General features: G+C 49.9%; 1 protein-coding gene across 3 annotated transcripts in view; it reads right to left on the bottom strand.

Annotated features, from left to right (window-relative positions):
* Window positions 1-315: 315 nt before the first annotated feature.
* METTL22 (methyltransferase like 22) overlaps window positions 316-18433 on the bottom strand; it is a 28168-nt gene continuing 10050 nt past the window's right edge. The window contains exons 4-11 of one of the 3 annotated variants that reach the window (XM_003269251.3): window positions 14724-14764; window positions 14493-14637; window positions 10642-10713; window positions 8787-8840; window positions 7768-7848; window positions 7410-7512; window positions 5259-5427; window positions 316-3881 (exon numbers count right to left, since the gene is read on the bottom strand). In XM_003269251.3, the coding sequence (XP_003269299.1) occupies window positions 3846-3881; window positions 5259-5427; window positions 7410-7512; window positions 7768-7848; window positions 8787-8840; window positions 10642-10713; window positions 14493-14637; window positions 14724-14764 (701 nt within the window). In that variant the 3' untranslated portion in view covers window positions 316-3845. Of the gene's footprint in view, window positions 3882-4452; window positions 5428-7409; window positions 7513-7767; window positions 7849-8786; window positions 8841-10641; window positions 10714-14492; window positions 14638-14723; window positions 14765-18433 lie in introns of those variants that run through there. The other 2 variants (XM_030798421.1, XM_030798422.1) reach the window with 2 other exon arrangements.

Here is an 18433-nt window from a genome sequence, read left to right on the forward strand (position 1 = left end):
CGGGGAGCTTGTTAAACTGCAGCATCAGGCCACACCCAGGGCCTGGGTCAGAATCTCTATTTTGAAAAGATCCCAAGTGATTAGTTTGAGAAGCTTTGGGGACCACAGTGTCACTATTTTTTTTTTTTATTAATTTTTTTTGAGATGGAGTTTCATTCTTGTTGCCCAGGCTGGAGTGCAGTGGCGCAGTCTCGGCTCACTGCAACCTCCACCTCCCGGGTTCAAGAGATTCTCCTGCCTCAGCCTCCCAAGTAGCTGGGATTACTGGCAACCGCCACCACGCCCAGCTAAGTTTTTTTTTTTTTTTTTTTTTGGATTTTTAGTAGAGACGGGTTTCACCATGTTGGCCAGGCTGGTCTCGAACTCCTGACCTTAGGTGATCCACCCACCTCGGCCTCCCACAGTGCTGGAATTACAGGTGTGAGCCACTGTGCCTGGCCTTGTTGGTTTTAACAGTTCTTTCCCGTGCAGGCTGCAGCTGAACAGCCAAGTCCCCTCCTTGGGCCATATATTTTTCTGAAAATGTTAGAATGTGTCAAAAAAAAAAAATTGAGTCCACTGGCCTGGGCTAATTACCTAGCAGAACATCCCCATCGTTTGGTGATTCTGAAACATTGCTGCCAAACAAGCACTTGTAGAGGCTCAAACAAGGCCATAAAACATGGCAATGGGGGCGCGCTTTCACTCTGGGAAATGAAAATCTGATGATACTTTGAATTACGGTGGATGAAGATTAATTCCAGGCTCTACTTAGAGGAAGCTTTCAGGCTGAGTGGTTTAGACATAAAAGCAGTTTGCCCTAATGCGGCAGGTGAAAGCTGTGACAACTCTATTGCTTGGTGCCAATTACATTTATGGGCTTGTCCCCAGGAGTGCTAGGAAATTGTCACCGTTAGCGCTGACGTACTGCCAGCTGGTGGCTCTGTCTAGTGGGGTTCTGATTTGAAGACTCATTATTAATATTCCCTGTCGTGATCTGCAACTCTGCTCCATTATGGCAAGTCTGTCAGGAATGGAGTTTGTGCAGGAATTTTAGAAAACAGCAATACGTTGAGGGCTATGCAGTAGGCCCTAGAGCTTCTCAAACTACTGTGCACACAAATCACCCAGTGTCTTGCCGAGATGCAGATTCGGAATCAGGTCCTGAGCTGAGGCCTGATACTTTTTTCTTTTTTGGAGACAGGATCTCTCTCTGTTGCCCAGGCCAGAGTGCAATGGTGCAGTCATGGCTCACTGCAGCCTCAAATTCAAGCAATACTCTCACCTTGCCTTCCGAGTAGCTGGGACTACAGGCGTGAGCCACTACGCCTAGGTTTTTTTTTTTGAGATGGAGGTTTGCTCCTGTTGCCCAGGCTGAAGTGCAATGGCATGATCTTGGCTCAGTGCAACCTCTGCCTCCTGGCTTCAAGTGATTCTCCTGCCTCAGCCTCCCCAGTAGCTGGGATTACAGGCATGAGCCACCACACCAGGCTAATTTTGTATTTTTAGTAGAGGCAGGGTTTCACCATGTTGGCTAGGCTGATCTTGAACTCCTGACTTCGGGTGATCCACCCGCCTCGGCCTCCCAAAGTGCTGGGATGACAGGCATAAGCCACCACGCCTGGCACCTTGCCTGGCCTTTTTTTTTTTTTTTTTTTTTTGAGATGGAGTCTTGCTCTGTCGCCCAGGCTGGAGTGCAGTGTTGCGATCTTGGCTCACTGCAACCTTTGCCTCCCAGGTTCAAGCGATTCTCCTGCCTTGGCCTCCCAAGTAGCTGGGATTGCAGGCACACACCACCATGCCAGACCCATTGGCTGTTTAATTGTTAATAGAGATGGGGTCTTGCTTTGTTGTCCAGGCTGGTTGAACTCCTGGCCTCAATTGATCCTCCTGCCTTGGCCTCCCAAAGTATTGGGATTGCAGGACTGAGCCAACATGCTCAGCCTGATGTTGCATTTCTAACCAGCATCCACGTGATGCCACAGATGCTGCTGCTGCTCCAGGGACTACACAGTGGGAATGTGGGAGCAGCACAGGCTCGGGAGTCAGATGGACATGGGCTCTAAACCTAACTCTGCCCTTGGTGGCTGTGTGATGTTGGCAAGTTGCTTAACCTCTCTGAATTTTGGATTTCTCGTATGTAAAATAGGGATCACTTCTGCCTTTTAGATTCTTTGAAGATTTATAATAACATACATGCATAGGTTTTCTTCTTGCTCCCAGAGGGGCAGGGTGAGATCATTCTCCTGGGGGCAGGGTGAGGTCACTGTCCTGCCTGCTCTCACTATAGGTTCGGCCGAGACCGTTTTTCTTCCCTAAAGTACTTGGCTTTCTTCTTCCAAGTCAGGATTTCTCTGCCTCGGCGCTACTCACATTTTGGGCTGGATCGTTTTGTGTTGTGGGGGCTGTTCCGTGCATTAGCACATTATAGGATGTTTAGCAGCATCCCTGGTCTCACCCACTGGATACTGGTGGCAGCCGTTTTCCCTACTTGTGACCACCAAAAATGTCTCCAGGCACTGCCAAATGTTCCTGGAGGCAAAATCACTCACAAATAGGAAATAATGCCCTAAATAGTAACTTATATTAGCAATTCATTCAACAATACGTGTTGAGCATCTACTATTTGCCAGACCATACACCACGGATGTAGTGATCCAAGACAAACAAGGTCCCTGACCTCATGGAGACTTTTTCCTTTTTGGACCTCAGTCTTCTCCGCTGTAATGTGGATATCACAAGGCTGCGGACCTCCTAAATTTGTTGGGAAGATGAAGTTAGACTTGCAAGTGCCTGGCCCCTAGCATGAGGGATTAGCCAATGCCAGGGGTATGATGGGCCTAGGGATGGAACCTGGGTGCTTGGGGAGAAGCGAGCGTGGGCAGGGACAGTGCTTGGAGAAGCCAGGAAACCTGAGCTGCAAGGGAGGCGGAAAGGGGCCATGCAAGGCCCTGGTGCAAAGTGTGCAGCAGGAGCAAGGCAGGGGGAAGGGGCCGCAGGAAGGGCCAAGGGTAGCAGGAAGATGGAACAGGAACTGGAGAGAAGGAGAGAGACAGTGGGACATAGAGGATGACAGGAAGGGGTCAAGATGGGAGGAGAGAGGCACAGACGGAGAAGATAAAAAACCAGACAGACAGACTCGTGCACACGTGATAAGATGGAGAGACCAAGGGGCAGAGGGAAAATGAGTCCAGGCTGAAGGGATCACCTCTGAGGAAGATCAGTATGCAAACCCTGGCAGCTGCATGTGACCCCAAAGAGCGGCTCTTAGGTTTATTCCAAATGTACCTGATTTGAGTGATAAAGAGTTAAAATTAAATACAAAGGCCAATGCCAGTCCACTCCTGGCACCAGCTCCTGCCTCTTCCTTCTCATGGGGCCCTCACCAGAGGGATGGGGTGAAGCATACCCAACCCTGGGAGGAAATGAGGCTTTTGTGCTGAGCGGCGATATGATGGCAATAGTGGCAGTGGTAGTCAACCCATCTGTAAACAGCTGACAGAGGGCAGTACAAGAATCCACCTCACAGCCAGGGCCACAACTGCAAGTAAAGCACACAGCTGAAATGACTGACTTGGGTGGAACTGAGCTGAGAAGGAACATGGCTCGGCTTGACCCTGGAGCACACATCACAACCATGAGAAACAGGCAACTAAAGTGACCTCCAGCCCACAGCAACAACCTTCTCCGGCTGCAACTGGGAGGCAGGGACAGACCCCAGAAAACTACCTTGGGTCGTCTAAGGTACATGTAACCATATTTTTAAAACGACAAAATCTCAAGTACGTTGCTTAGGTGAGCTTCTAATTTCACTAGAAATATACTCTAAGAACAGTCGAGATGCCACGCCTTGTGGAGGCGATGGGTCATGTTACTGGTTCTGCGATGATCTTCCAGAGCTCCTGCAGCAAACAGAGAAAAGAACAGGTTTCTGAAGTGCACATACAAGAGCATCACAATTTCATGAAGGAAAGTGATTCACCAAGGAGAGTAGTTATACACGCCAGCCATGGAGCAGGCGAGCTGGGGCAGGAGCGGTGGGCGGCTTCCTCCTTTCTTTGTTGCTCTGGGCTGTTCTGTTTTACTGTGGCAGAGAGGCTGGATAGATGAAGTCCCAGCATTAACGGAAGGGGCATCAGAGGATGTCACACAATCAGAAGAGACCAGAATAGCAGTGAGTCGCCATAATCTCTCCATTTTGGGGGAGATCTTTATATACAATTTTATTTTAGAGACAGGATCTCACTCTGTTGCCCAGGCTGGAGTGCAGTGGCACCATCACAGCTCGCTGCAGCCTTGCACTTCTGGGCTCAAGCAATCCTCCCACCTCAGCCTCCAGAGTAGCTGGGACCACAGGTGTGCACCACCATGCGTGGCTAATTTTTTTTCTTAATTTTTGTAGAGATGGGGTCTGTGTTGCCCAGGCTGGCCTCGAACTCCTAGCTTCAAGCAACCCTCCGACCTTGGCCTCCCAGAGTGCTGGGATTACAGGTGGGAGCCACCATACCTGGTGTTTTTGGGACATCTTAGGCATCATGTACTGGGGCTGCTGATTTGTAAGAAACGCGTGTTCCTGGTTATGTGACGCTACTCTTAATGCTGCCCAGAAGTGGCAGAGCAATAAATACAAGATCCTCCTCGCACACAAAACCACACGAATTCCACGCTGCCCTTGCTCAGGACGCGAGACAGAGCGTGAGGGTGGCAGCTCCTCGTGACTCCCTCTTCCTCCCTTTTTCCTTAGAACTAGGCCCAGGTCTCCACAGACAGAGAAAGGGAGGCCACAGCCAAAAGGCAAACAGAACAAAAGAAGCTAATTCTCAATCTTTGGACTCCAGTTAATAGAAAGGCCAGTTCAGTCCGAGAGGGGCTGGTATACTTCCACAGTGAAGATGTGTCCAGCGGCCACCACAGCAGGGCCCCTGCACCAAGATCTGCAACCCACAAACTTCCCCTCCACTGACTTCCTGTTCCCCAAACAACCTCTGCCTCGGTCTTCCCTCCTCTGGAGTCTGAACTGTCCACGGGGGGAAAATGTGCTATAAAGTAAAAGCTAAGGTTCGTCCGTAGGCCCCTCTGCAGACATGGTGGCTGCTAAGAACAGGATGTAGCTCCCCCAACAGGTTCCACTACACATGGTGCCAGGCAGGCAGGCTTCACCCCCTGCAGGACTCGGGTGGAGCCTGTGCTTGGAGGGCTTGCTTCATCACCTCTTTGCCCCGGAGTCACCTGCTTCCCAATAAAGCAACCAACGACCCTGTTTCGGGGCCTGGACCTACCAGCTGCTGGATGCGCTCGTAAACCAGGAGCTGTGGGAAGGAGGCCTCCACGGGCTCCACCACGAAGCGCAGCTTGCCATCTGCGAGCTGCTCCAGTGCATGCAAGCAGGAGCGGAAGTGATCGTAGGCTTCACATGTGACGTCCAAGTGTCTCAGTGTGAAGTTGAGCCTGCAAACCAGCCAGCCGGACACACAAACTGCCATCATCAACAAGAAGGGTTTTGCTGTTTCCGCCCACCTGCTTTCCTAACCCTCACTGATCTCATATCCCCTGGATGGGCTTTTACTGAGCGCCTGTCTCCTGCTGAGTGTTTGAGTGCAATTCCTTCCTACATCTGCACGACAGCCCAGGCGGTGGAAGTGGATAGCACTTTACAGATGTGGAAACAGGCTCAGAAAGCTGAGGTCACGTGCCCACAATGACACCGCTGGAAAGATCAAGACAGGCCTGCAGATCGACACTTGAGGACGCCCTCCAGGTCCTGCCTGCACCCAGCACAGAATCTGGTGCCCGGAGCTGCGCATAACTATCTGAGAAATGGATGAATGAGAGGCAGTGGCAGGGGGCGGTGCAGAGGGCTCCGGGAGCACAGAAAACCGAGAGAAAACTGCCGGGAAGCTGGGGTCTGAGAGATTTCGGAGAGTGAGCACCTTCAGAAACAGGTCTCCCAACCCTGCCACTTGCCTTTCAAAACCTTAGTCTACAAGATGGTTTCACTTGAAATTAAAGCTCTTTGCCTTTTTCCCTTTTTTTTCCAAATTTTTTTATTAAGAAAAATTCCAGACATGCAACAGGAGTAAGAAAAGTCTATGCTGGGCGTGGTGGCTCCCACTTGTAATCCCAGCACTGTGGGAGGCCGAGGAGGGCAGATCACCTGAAGTCAGGAGTTTGAGACTAGCCTGGACAACAAGGTGAAACCCCGTTTCTACTAAAAATACAAAAATTAGCCAGGTGTGGTGGCGCACGCCTGTAATCCCAGCTACTTGGGAGGCTGAGACAGGAGAATGGCGTGAACCCGGGAGGCGGAGCTTCTGCTGAGCCAAGATCGCACCATCACACTCCAGCCTGGGCCGACAGGGCGAGACTCTGCCTCAAAAAAAAAAAACAAAAAACAAAACTGTCTAATGAACCCATTACCAGCTTCAGCCACTGTCCACTTTCAGCCACTCTGCCACCTTGGCTCTTTCCGGGGCCCCTTGCCCCCACTGAGTTATTAAAAAGCAAATGCCAGACACCAACCCATTTCCTCTGTGAAGTTGGAAATGTCAGTGTGTGTCTCAAAAAGATGGAGACCTTTTCAACTGAAGTTTAACAATCACCCTTTAACATCAAATATTCAATATTCAACTTTTCCCAACTTTCCTGATGTTTTTCCTTTACAGTTTACGAAATCAGGATCCAAATGAGGTCTGTACATTGCTATTGCTCAGTGTGTGCCTCAAAGCAAGCCCTCGGTATTATTGGTCTAAGTAACACTGCAATAAATATGCAAGTACATACAGCTTTGTACACAACCATGAGTGTGAATTTCCAGATGCTGAATTGCTGGGTGAAGAGGTCTGTTTAGTTTTACAGTTTTTGCTATGGATTCCAAACGATCTTCAGAAAAGCTGTGGACTACTGTTAAGTATTGCAGGAGAATGTGTGAGGCTATCACAAGGTGGGCACTCAATAAATGGAACCTAACATTTTAGGATATTCAAGTGGAAATGTCTGGGAGAGGCTGTTGGGTGAGGAGCTGGCCGATTCAGCGAAAGAAAGAGACCTGGGGGAGCTGAAGAGACAGACGGCACCACAGAGAGAACATTCAGGAAGAGAAGCTCTCAGTGTGTGCTGGCCAAGCGCTGAGGGTCCAGTAGTCGGCATTCAAGTCCTTGTCTATCACCAACTAGCTGTGCCCTGGGCAAGGCCCCTGATGTTTCCCAGCCTTCCTCTCTTCATCAGTAAAGTGGGACAGCAGTGCCTGCACACAGGGCTAGGATGCATTCAGTGCAGTAACGTAAACAAAGGATGAGCACAGGCCTGGCACACAGTAGGTGCTCAATAAGTGGCACTAACAATCATGATGACACTGACAAGGACACAGTTAGGAGGTGAGAGTTCTGCTGATACTCGGTACGTCAGCACGGTTCCCGTGGCGCAAAGCTCACCTCTTCTCCACCGACAGTATGGCTGTGCAGGCATTTTTCAATCTGTGGGCGAGTCGGGAGAGCGTTTTAAACACAGCATCAGTCAAGTCGTCGTCGTAAAACACTGTGGGAAGCGAAAAGGCCAGCGTTAGAGGAAAACATGCAAATATTAGAGAAATCGACTTTTCAGAGCAATCCGCGCAGAGGAAATGCTTATCACCATGGAACAGCAGCAGCTCCCAGAATTAACACTGCAGATGTGCTGGCACGTCCCGGAAAGTCACTTCTAAAACTGAACTCTGGGGGGAGGTGAGGAGAGACTGCATTTGACTTCATGCTACAACAAAGGACGTGTACGGCGAAGGACAAATTTTCTTACCTTCGGCTGCAAACAGGATGGTGGTGTGATCGTACAAGTCAGAAATTTCCTCTTGTGACCAACTGAAGGGGACCTCGGGGTCTAAGAAAGAACAAAAGCACACTTTGTGCCCACTGCCTTCTCTCCTGGCCACCAACTCTCACTGGGACTGACTGAGAGGCACTTCAAGAGAAGAAACAGGGCTGGGGGTAGCTTGGTGCAGTGGGCACCACCAGGCAGACCAGACTCCCTGCTTCAGGCCCACTGCTGCCCAGTGCAGAGTCACGGTGGAAGAGGTGCCTTTTCTGCTGAGTGTCTGCTCTAGCCAGTGAGCAGCAGGCGGATTTCAGCCTCACCTGCTGCCTTGGCCTGTGGCCCAGCGCAGGACGTGATCTGCCCCATCTGCCTGCCGGGTGGCCCAGGAAAACGGCTTGTTTCGCACTCACAGAAAGGGCACAGTACTACTTCCTCACGGGACTATTGGGAGGGTCGAAGGGCCTACGGTGCGCAAAGTGCTAGGCAGGTGACCAGTACTCAAGGAGTAACTTTTCCCATCTGCCATCTGACAGGGGAAAAAAAAGACATCTTTATACAAAGAAAGAGCAAGCACCCAGGTCTGAAGGAGTCTGTGTAAGAAATACGGGAAACTGTCCCGCCCGGGGGGCTTCCTGACACCACTGTTTGTTGGGAAATGGTCTGTGCCCCAGAGTCTGACAAACTCGGGTCCATGCCCCTACCCTGCTGCGTATCAGCTGTGCCCATGGGCAGTCCGCACTCACAATTTAGGGATTACCATGCTACCACACAGGGAAACCACAACACCTGGAGAAGAAAATGAACATGAGGTGCCCAGCATGCAGCAGGCGCTCGGAGCATGACAGCTGATGCTCATCGGCCAATGGACAGAAGCTGCCATGCGCCGATGGGACTGTGGCAGCGGCTGGGACTACAGCTCCATCAAGGCCACAGAGCCAGTGGCACTGAGGTATTACAAAGGAATCACTGAATCATACTGGGGGACGTCTGAGAGAAACACACACCTGTGCAGAGGTCGTCCCTCAGCCAGTCTAGTTCTTTGACCTTAACTATACCACCTGTAAAAACAAACAAAAAGAGAACTTTCCAAACTCTAAACATAATGAGGAAAAAAAGATAAAACTTTTACACTATATACCAAGATCCATCTATCCACCCACCCACCCTTGCTCTCACCCATCCATCTTCCTGCCCTTCCATCTTTACAGCCAGCCAGCCATCCATCCAGGCATCCATCATCCATCCACCCACCCACCCAGCCATCCACCCACCCACCTGCCCATCTTCCAGCCCTTCCTTCTATCCATCCATCCATCCATCCATCCATCCACCCACCCAACTTCCTTCCCTCCCTCCCTCCCTCCCATCCATCCTCCCATCTATCCATCCATCCATCCATCCATTCTCTCATCTACCCATCTATCCATCCTTCTACACTCCCACCCATCCTTGTTATCCTCCTTCCCTCCTTCTCATCCATTATTCATCCTCTGTCCCTTCCCTCCATTCATCCATCCATTCTTCCAGCATTTTTTGAGTGCTATGTGTCAGGGACTGTGACACACATAGGGAAAATAAAGATTTAAGAGTCATGCTCCCCATCCTTGCAGACCAGCCCCCCCTAGGAGAGACTGGCAGGTTAATCAACAACGGCAAGACTGTGTGGCTGGGTGATGTCAGAAGGATGAGGCAAATGCACAGGAGGAGAGAGAGGAACTCATGTCAGACAGTGGATGTCAGGGAAGGCTTCCACCAGCACGCTCCCTCCGTCCTCCCAGCTCTGCTGACTGCCTACTGTACGCTGAGCACTCAACAAACATTGTGACAGCGGAGAGCAAACGCAGACAGGGTACCTGCACCCACAGAGCTTGTAGTCCGGTGGGAATGGAAAACACCAATAACTAGTCCCATGAGCAGATGGTAAAATGCAATCACGCAAGGTGTTCCTGGAGTCTGCTGGGGGCTCTGGCCTCAAATCTGGAGGTCTGGAGCCCCGAGTGTGATGAGGACTTGCTGGGAGGAGGAGGGAGGGCAGAGCACTCAGGCAGAGGGAAGAGCAAGGGCAAAGGACTTGAGGGAAAGCGATCTGAAAGACGTTGAGGTCAGCTGGTGGGGTGGGGGCTGCAGACAGACAGGGGCCAGATCCCCAAGAAGATGAGAAAGCAACAGGAAACCACTGAAGGCCCTGAAGCCTGGGGGGCTGCTCAGAGGAGGAAAGGCTGCACCGACAGCCTCGTTAGGACATAACTGTCGTCACCCATCACATACACTCATCCCTGCAGGCCGTGCAGGGAGCAGACAACCAAGCAGATGGAGGTGGGGGCCCATGTGTGCAGAGGGACTGGCCTGTGAATGAGTCCTGGCCATGCTGGATGCAGGGCTGGAAGGGAGACTGTCAGGAGGAGGCAGGGAGAGCAGGCCGGGGCTGGGCCAGGGAGGCCTGGGAATTCAAGGAGCTCAGACTTCACCCCACAAGTGATGATGCCCCTGGAAGGTTTTCAGCAGCAAGTGAAGGGGACAGGCTTGCATCTGAGAAAGGGCACTCTGGATGTTTCATGAGGACATCTTGGACGGGTCAACTAGGAGCTGGGGAGACCAGCTCAGGGGCCGCTGACAGTGTCCGGGAGAGAAAGAGCCGGAGTAGAATGACCCAGTGGATCTGGGAATGAGGAGGTGAACCAAGGAGCAACCTCAATGCTCTGAAGCTCTGTGATGCCCAGACGATGCCTGCTCCCTTTACTCACCTGCTGCAAGGGACATAGGCAGAGCCCTGCCTCCCAACGTCACGGTCTTGGGTGTCTGTCCTACCTGCTCAACAGAGAAACCTCCCTCCCTGGCAGAAGACCCCCTGGGCCTCACCTCCAGCGGCAGCCAGGTGGCTATTGAGGGCAACGTTTCGCTGGCACATGGCCAAGAGATCTGCACCGACATCTGGAATGACAGAGGGCAAGCCATATAGCGCCGGCCGTTACGATGCTTTTATCTCCACATTTTTGCCTAGAGAGAGCTGTTATCAACAAACAGCACAACTGCAGAAATTAGAGAAGCGTTTAACCTGTGTGTCTTACTGCCAAAATTAAATACGCTCACCTTAAGGCTCTCTTCATTGGCTTGTTCCCTAAATAAGAGATTCTCATCCTGATGGGGAGAGACAGTGTGCATTCCAGAGGGAAGGAGTGCAAGCTCCCAACACCATCCGAGCACATGGAACACGCATGCACTTCCCTAGTCATCCTTTTCATGTTTATAGCCACACAGAAGCCGGGATCATGAATCCCATTTCACGGATTAAGTGACTTGAGCAAAGTCATGCAGCTATTGGGAGCAAGAGTTGGGATTTGAATCCAGGTTTTTCTAACTCCAAATTTAGGCTCGTTCTTTGACACCCTAGGAAAACTGACTGGACCAGTTTTCCGGTCCAGAAGGGTGTTTTCTTATGATTAGTCAGAACACAGAGCAGATTCAAACAGGCTGAGCCCACTCTCTTGAGCGCGATTCACTTTGCTGCCACCCAGATCTCCCTCCCAGCCGCCTGCTACTCTGACAACTGGGATTTCTCATTTCAAGAACTGACTTGTGGTACAGTGAATCGTCACTGGGGGAAGCAGTGCTTTACCAAACATAAATTTCTAATTAGAAGAATGTATGTGTAGAAAGTACAGGATGTCTTGTTAATGATATTTGCTTGGTCCACTGTGGGCGTGGACTCCCCCCATCAACTGCAATCTCCCTGGGACCAACATCTGCAACCCAGGGGTCACACAGAGCCATCTATGGGAGGAGCTCCCTGCTCGCAGAAGGGAGGGATCTACCCTTTCTCCTAGGCCAAGAGAATACCGATGATATGTACCTGACAGCACACGATGGGCTTAGCAGCTTTTTGGAAACGGAGTTTCGCACTTGTTGACCAAGCTGAAGTACAGTGGTGCAACCTCGGCTCACTGCAACCTCCACCTCCCATGTTCAAGCAATTCTCCTGCCTCAGCCTCCCACGTAGCTGGGATTATAGGCGCACACCACCAACCCTGGCTAATTTTTTTTTTTTTTTGTATTTTTAGTACAGATGGGGTTTCACCATGTTGGCCAAGCTGGTCTCAAAACTCCTGACCTCAGGTGATCCACCTGCCTTGGCCTCTCAAAGTGCTGGGATTACAGGGATTAGCCACCATGCCTGGCCAGGCTTAGCAGTTTTTAAACCTTTAGGATAGTTTCTGTCAAAAGCTTTTAACCCATAAAACAGGTAAGAGAGGAGCAGCTCTGGCTGAGTGGGGTAGGAGCCCTGGTGCCCTGAGTGCCTTTTCCCCAGCATCCCTTGGCCAGCTCACGGGAGCTCTGTTCCATGCAACATAATCTGAAATTCCACCACGTGACAAGGGCACTGCCCTGTGAGCCAGCAGGTCCACATCAAGGGCCTCGGGTCTCGTCAGCAGCTGTGGATGACCTTGGGCCAGCCTCAGTCTGCCCATTTGGACAACAGAGATAGGAACCCTGGGCTCTGCCCAGAGTCACTGTGAAGTTACAGCCGGGCACTGATGCATCTGAAAGGACTTTTCCAACTGGAACATGGCATCTAAATGCAAGCTTTCTTCCCCATGCTGGTAAATCTCTCTCAGGGATAAGCCTTCTTTATATCCTGCTATTAGGCACCAGGCACGAAGCAAAGCTCTTGGACGGCTTGACTCTGAGAAGCGCTCACTGATAATTTACATGACATTGTCAAGAAGCAGCCAATAACATGGCTGCACTGCAGACTCCTGACCAGTGGTTAACTCAGCATATTTGAAAACTGTGCCTCAGGGACTGGTGATCTCTAGCTTCTTCCTCCATATCTCAGAAACAAGAGTCTGTGCCAGGAAACGTTCACTAGGAAGCAATGAGGTGTAAACCACATCAGTTGATACCTCTTTCTGTCCAGCAGATACTAAAGATTTAAAATATAACAACAATGTTCACTTGATGAGCTCACTACTCTCTTGTAAACTGGTATATTTGTTCTAAAGAAAGCACTCTGGCACATCAGGAGTTTAGCTAACTTCACCGGCTGGTTTTCCTCACTGTACTATGGTTGTGTGTGATGTCACCACTGGGGAGCCAGAGGAAGGGCACATGGCACTTGCTGGATTATTTTAACAACTCCTTTATGAGTCTGAAATTATTTCAAAATTAAATACTAAAAAAGAAATTAGTTGGTAATGTTCATCAAAAGCTTAAGAATAGTCTCACTCACTTCTAGGAACCTAGTGACAGGTTATTAGACAACGATACACAAAGATGTTCACTGCAATGTAACTAACACCGCCCACTCCTAGGAACCTAGGTGACAAATTATTAGACAATATACAAAGATGTTCATCACGGTGTAACTGACAAATGCAAAACAAAAAACAAAAAACAAAACCCCACAGGAATGGCCAAAATGCCCAGCAACAGGAGAAGGGTTACAAACAAGATGAAATATTATCTGGTCATTAAAAGTCATATATAAAGTATTTTTTTTTTTTGAGACAGAGTCTCACTCTGTTGCCCAGACTGGAGTGCAGTGGTGCAATCTCAGCTCACTGCAACCTCTGCCTCCCAGGTTCAAGCCTCCCAAGTAGCTGGGATTACAGGTGCCCACCGCCACCACATCTGGTTAATTTTTGTATTTTTAGTACAGACAGGGTTTCACCATGTTGGCCTGGCTGTTCTCAAACTCCTGACCTCAGGTGATCTGCCTGCCTCAGCCTCCCAAAGTGCTGGGATTACAGATGTGAGCCACCACACCTGGCCTATATAATAATTTTTTAATGGCATGAGAAAATGCTCTTAAAATGTTCTCACTTATGAGTGGGAGCTAAACAATGGGTAAACATGGACATACTGAGTGGAAACACAGACACTGGGGATTCCAGAAGGTGACAGGGTAGGAGGGGTGGGGGATTAAAGCTTCCCTATTGGGTACGATGTTCACTATTTGAGTGGTGGGTCCACTAAAAGTCCAGACGGATGTCATCACTGCAGTATAGCTGCACATCAGAAACCCGAACTTGTACCCCCTAAATATATACACATTTAAAAAAGAAAATGCTCTTAAAAAATGTTTTTCAACATTTTCAGCAGAATACAGTGCTGCTGCAGCTTGATTTCAGCTATCATTTGGAGGAGATTCTTACAACATAAGCACCCTGAGGGCAGTGCCTGGTCAGCTCCATTCACCGCAGGGCCTCCTACATCTAGAAATGAGTGGCACATGGGAGATGACCCCTAAGTTGCATATTGTTGATTCAATCTAGGGATTGTAAAATTATGAGTAATTTTTATTTACTGTTTTAAAAATCTTCTACAAAGAATGGGCAAGGCTTCTATACCCAGGAAAAAAATAATAAACTTGTTTTCAAAGCCTTCTAAAAGGGTATATTCCTCCTGTTTTTGGAGATATTTGCTCTTTCTCAGGGGTGGGGAGAGAGGTACCAGCAGGGGTGCTAGGCACCTCCTGAAGCTCAATGGCCTTACAGCCACTGGGTATTGCTGCTGCTGCTGAGTGGGTATTGCTGGGTCATTCTGATGTCACTGAGAAAAAATGGAGAGTGGAGAGGGCCAGGCGACCAGGATGGAAAAATCAACAGCAGCTAACATCCAGTTTCCAGTGCCTCTGCCTCTTTTTTTATACAGTCAGTGCACGCTTTGTGAAGGTGACTACTTCCCTGCAGCCTGAGATGTCACCTCATTACCTGTACAATAAACGGTCCGTGCCACGGTGGCTGCGACGATGCTAGCGAGCCCCGTGCCGGCCCCGAGCTCCAGCGCTGTGCATCCTCGGAAGAGGTCCTGTCGGAACAGGATGTAGTCCGCCAGGAGCAGGGCGCCCCGCCACACCTGGAGGGGAGGACAAGGAGCGACAAGCAGCATGAGGCTCTGCAGAGACCCATCAGGGCCATGGGAAGCGGACAAGACCTACCCACCTGCTTGCCAACATCCTCCAGGGGCGTGGCCATGGTGTGCTCTGGATGGGACAGAAACCAAGAGAAATGCCCACTGTGAAATGGGGATGGACAGAAAACCATAAGACAGGAGGGTGGCAACCACCAGCATGGTCAGATGGGCGCCAGAGGTTGGAATCAGGGGTTCTAGAGAGCAGCAGAAACACAGGCTGTGCTACTGGCTGGGAGGCGACTTTGAGCACCACTCAGAGGACGGGAGCTTTTTGAAATGGGGCTCACACTCTTTCACGTAACTGGATATCTCTGCCCTACAGCCCAAGGCTAGGGAGGGTCACAATTAGGTTTTCGCCCAATTTAATTACACACACATGCAGTGCACTACTTTTTTAATGACCAATAATTGCAAAGTTACAATCATAAGATATTTATTTATATACTACTAATAATCACAACTCATTCAAAAGTATTTTCTTATACTGAGAAACATACTTAACTTCATTATTTTCTTATACTTAGAAATATACTTCTACATTAGAAGTTAACAAAGTAAGTTTAAATTTACATTCTTTTTAAAAATGTTGAAAAGTAGCATAAGTATTCTCAAGTGCAAAATATATTTTGTATTTATAATATACCCTAATAGGATCAAATTCTGGTGGATGAGGGAAGAGAATGGAAATATAAGATCAAAGAGAAAAGGAATGAAGCAAAACATTTTTTGTTGTTAAGTAAGAACTTGCTTAAGAGCTCCCGAGGGGGGAAAATAACTTGCTCAAGTATTTTTAAGTGAGATGGTAACAACTATCGCCAATTGCTCTGTCTGTCCCCAAACCAGGAGAGAAACTGACTGTGTAGGGTCCTCTTGGACACCTGGGCCACTGTTCTTTGAGGGCTCCTCCTGGGAAAATCTGGCCAAAGATTTCAGCCCTATGGGCAGTTCGAATCTGATTTCTGAATAAAGTGACTAATGGATTGTCCACCAGCATATTGGCTAGATTGGACATGGTGGCTTACAAGCCACTTTTAATGAAACATGTTCCTTTCAGAAGGGCTTCACGTTGCTATGTCCTAAAACGTAGTCACCTGGTTTGAAACTGGAACAGAAATACACCTGCTGAGCCACCCGATGCCAAGTTCCTTCACTGAACCACCATGCACTAGACAGACACATTCTGTGAGCCAGCCCGGGGTGCCACTGAGATTCTACTTGACTGGCTCACACGTATATTACAGAGAAATACACTGACTGAGGTTCAGCATTACTGTTTGTGAAGTTAATAGAAAAAAAAGCACCTTCTCTGCATGAGGCACTGGGCTAAATGCTTTCTCATTTTATCTTCAAAATCGCCCAATGACAGGTTCGGGTGTTACTGGATGAGGAAAACGTGGCTGGGGGAGGTTAGCAGGCTGTGGTCACAGAGAGGGTGAGTGGCAGATGCGGGGTTCCAAGTCAGGTCGCCTGCAGTTTTCTGTCTCTGTTTTGAGACAGGGTCTCACTCTGTCATCTAGGCTAGTGTTGTCGCACGGCCAAGGCTCACTGCAGGCTCCACCTCCCATGCTCAAGTGACCCTACCACCTAAGCCTCTCGAGTAGCTGGGGCTACAGGTGCGTGCCTCCATGCCAGGCTAAATTTTTTTAGTTTTGTAGTTTTTGTAGAGATAGGGTCGCAGCATGTTGCCAGGGCTGGTCTCAAACGCCTGGGCTCAAGCGATACACTGCTTTGGCCTCCCGAAGTGGGATCACAGGTGTGAGACACCGTGCCCTGCTCTTCAGCCTGCTTGGGGAAGGGAGATGTAGAATCTGAACCATGCCAGGGACATGGTTTAAAAAGCCTGGGGCAGAGCCTCCCAGGATGAAAGGCACAGGGACTCGCTGGGCAGGCTGAAGGCTTGTGTGCTTGTGCGTGGAGGGAAAGGGGTGTCTGTGGTCTACATCCCGGCCCCAGGCCCTCTGTGTCAGCGTCCCTGCCCAGTTCCTCTTCCCCAGTCCCGCCCATGCCATCTCCTGGGTATGGCTCATAGCCTCCTCTCCTCTCCTCTCCCTCCGTTGGCCTGGGAAAGCTTCCTCCTTGCCATGTGCTGCCTAACCCCAGCTGTCCTAAGGGTTCCTGCTGCCAGGGGAACCTTCCCATAGCGATCTCAGTCCTATGTGATTGGTCACTTCCTTCCAGGAGTCTCGTGGACATAAATTCTGCCTCCCAGCTGTCCCCAACAGGTGGCCAGCTTCCCTTGAGGGAGAATGAGGACTCCGAGGTCAGAGACCTGCATGACAACCCAGTTTTGTCATTTCCTAGCTGGGTGACAAGTCACTTAACTTCTTGGAGACAGAGCCACAGTTCCCTCTTCTGCAAAATGCAGAAGTAGCCTCATCCCTCATTTCTAAGGCTGTAACAGTGTTTAACGAGACAGCGCTTCTGAGAGAGCACAGGCTCGGCAAACATCTGAGAACCACTGAGGTGGTCAAGGCCCCCAGCCCTTGCACAGGTAGAGGTCACTGAAGCCCAGAAGGGGGACACGACCAGCCCAGGGTCATAGTCTGAGAAAAAAACATCTAATTAGATCAAAATGTGTCGAGATGGCCGGGTACAGCGGCTCACACCTATAATCCCAACACTTTCGACGGCTAAGGCGGGAGGATCGCCTGAAGCCAGGAGTTTGAGACCAGCCTGGGTAACAAAGTGCAAAGTGAGACCCATGTTTTTCTAAAGCCAAATAGCAACAAAAGAGGATTTAAAATGAAGTCATTTGGGAGTCTGACCAAAAACTGATCTAAGATGTGCTTTCTGCTGATGCTGATGACACGAGAAAACACCAGGGCAAATTGACAAGGGAGAGAACAAGAGGCTCAGGGATGGATCAAAGGAAGAAGTGGATGCTGTGCGACTCCCTGGGGCCAGATGGAAAAAGCCAGAATGAATTCCCCAGGAAGCCAAGTGTGGCCGACCTCAAGGGCACTCTTCTTTCTTGTGTCTGACATCCTTGAGTCCGGAGTGCACAGATTCCGAGGTCTACCTGATCCCTGCCCTGTTTCAGGCACTTGCTAGTGTTCGAATGGGTAAATACGCTTCTTCATGACTCATCAGGATAGTCAGAGATCCCAACAAATGCCCAGTATGTCTGCCCTGGGCCGGGCCCGGTCCAGGTGGCTGCGTTGGGGTGAGGAAGGAGGATTCACAGTCTAGGGGTGGAAGCCCAGGTGACTTGGGGACCTTCCTATCCAGGGCCATCTTGTGGCTCCCACTCCTGTGAAAAGTCAGAGCTTATATTTAAATAATTCCAAAGGTATCATGAGAACATACAAGGCCAGCCTGAGGAACTATCCCCATGAGAAACTCCAGGGCTAGCAATGGGATGAGACAGTGTTAGAATCTCACCTCTCCTTACCAGATTCCAGAATTATGTCTTACCTCATTTGCAAACAGGGCCTCCAGACCTGCAGGAACCTAGACTCTTCGTCAGCCAGTCTCCCTCCTCCCAGCTTGGACCAGTCCCCAGGACAGAGGCTCACATTTATGGAACACTGAATCCATGCTAGGCACTATGCTAAGAGCTTTGTATGTGCTGTCTCTCTGAATTCCTTACAACTGGAGGAAGTTGTACCCCTTGTACAGACAAGGAAACTGAGCTCAGAGAGGCTAAGCGACTTGCCCGATTCTCCAGCAGGAAGGCACGGGACTCAGAATCTGACGGCCTGAGTTCTAGCCCTGCCTCTCTCGAGTTCTCTTGGGGTCT

This window comes from Nomascus leucogenys, chromosome 18 (assembly GCF_006542625.1).
Source record: "Nomascus leucogenys isolate Asia chromosome 18, Asia_NLE_v1, whole genome shotgun sequence".
In the NCBI taxonomy this organism is placed as follows: Eukaryota; Metazoa; Chordata; class Mammalia; order Primates; family Hylobatidae; genus Nomascus; species Nomascus leucogenys.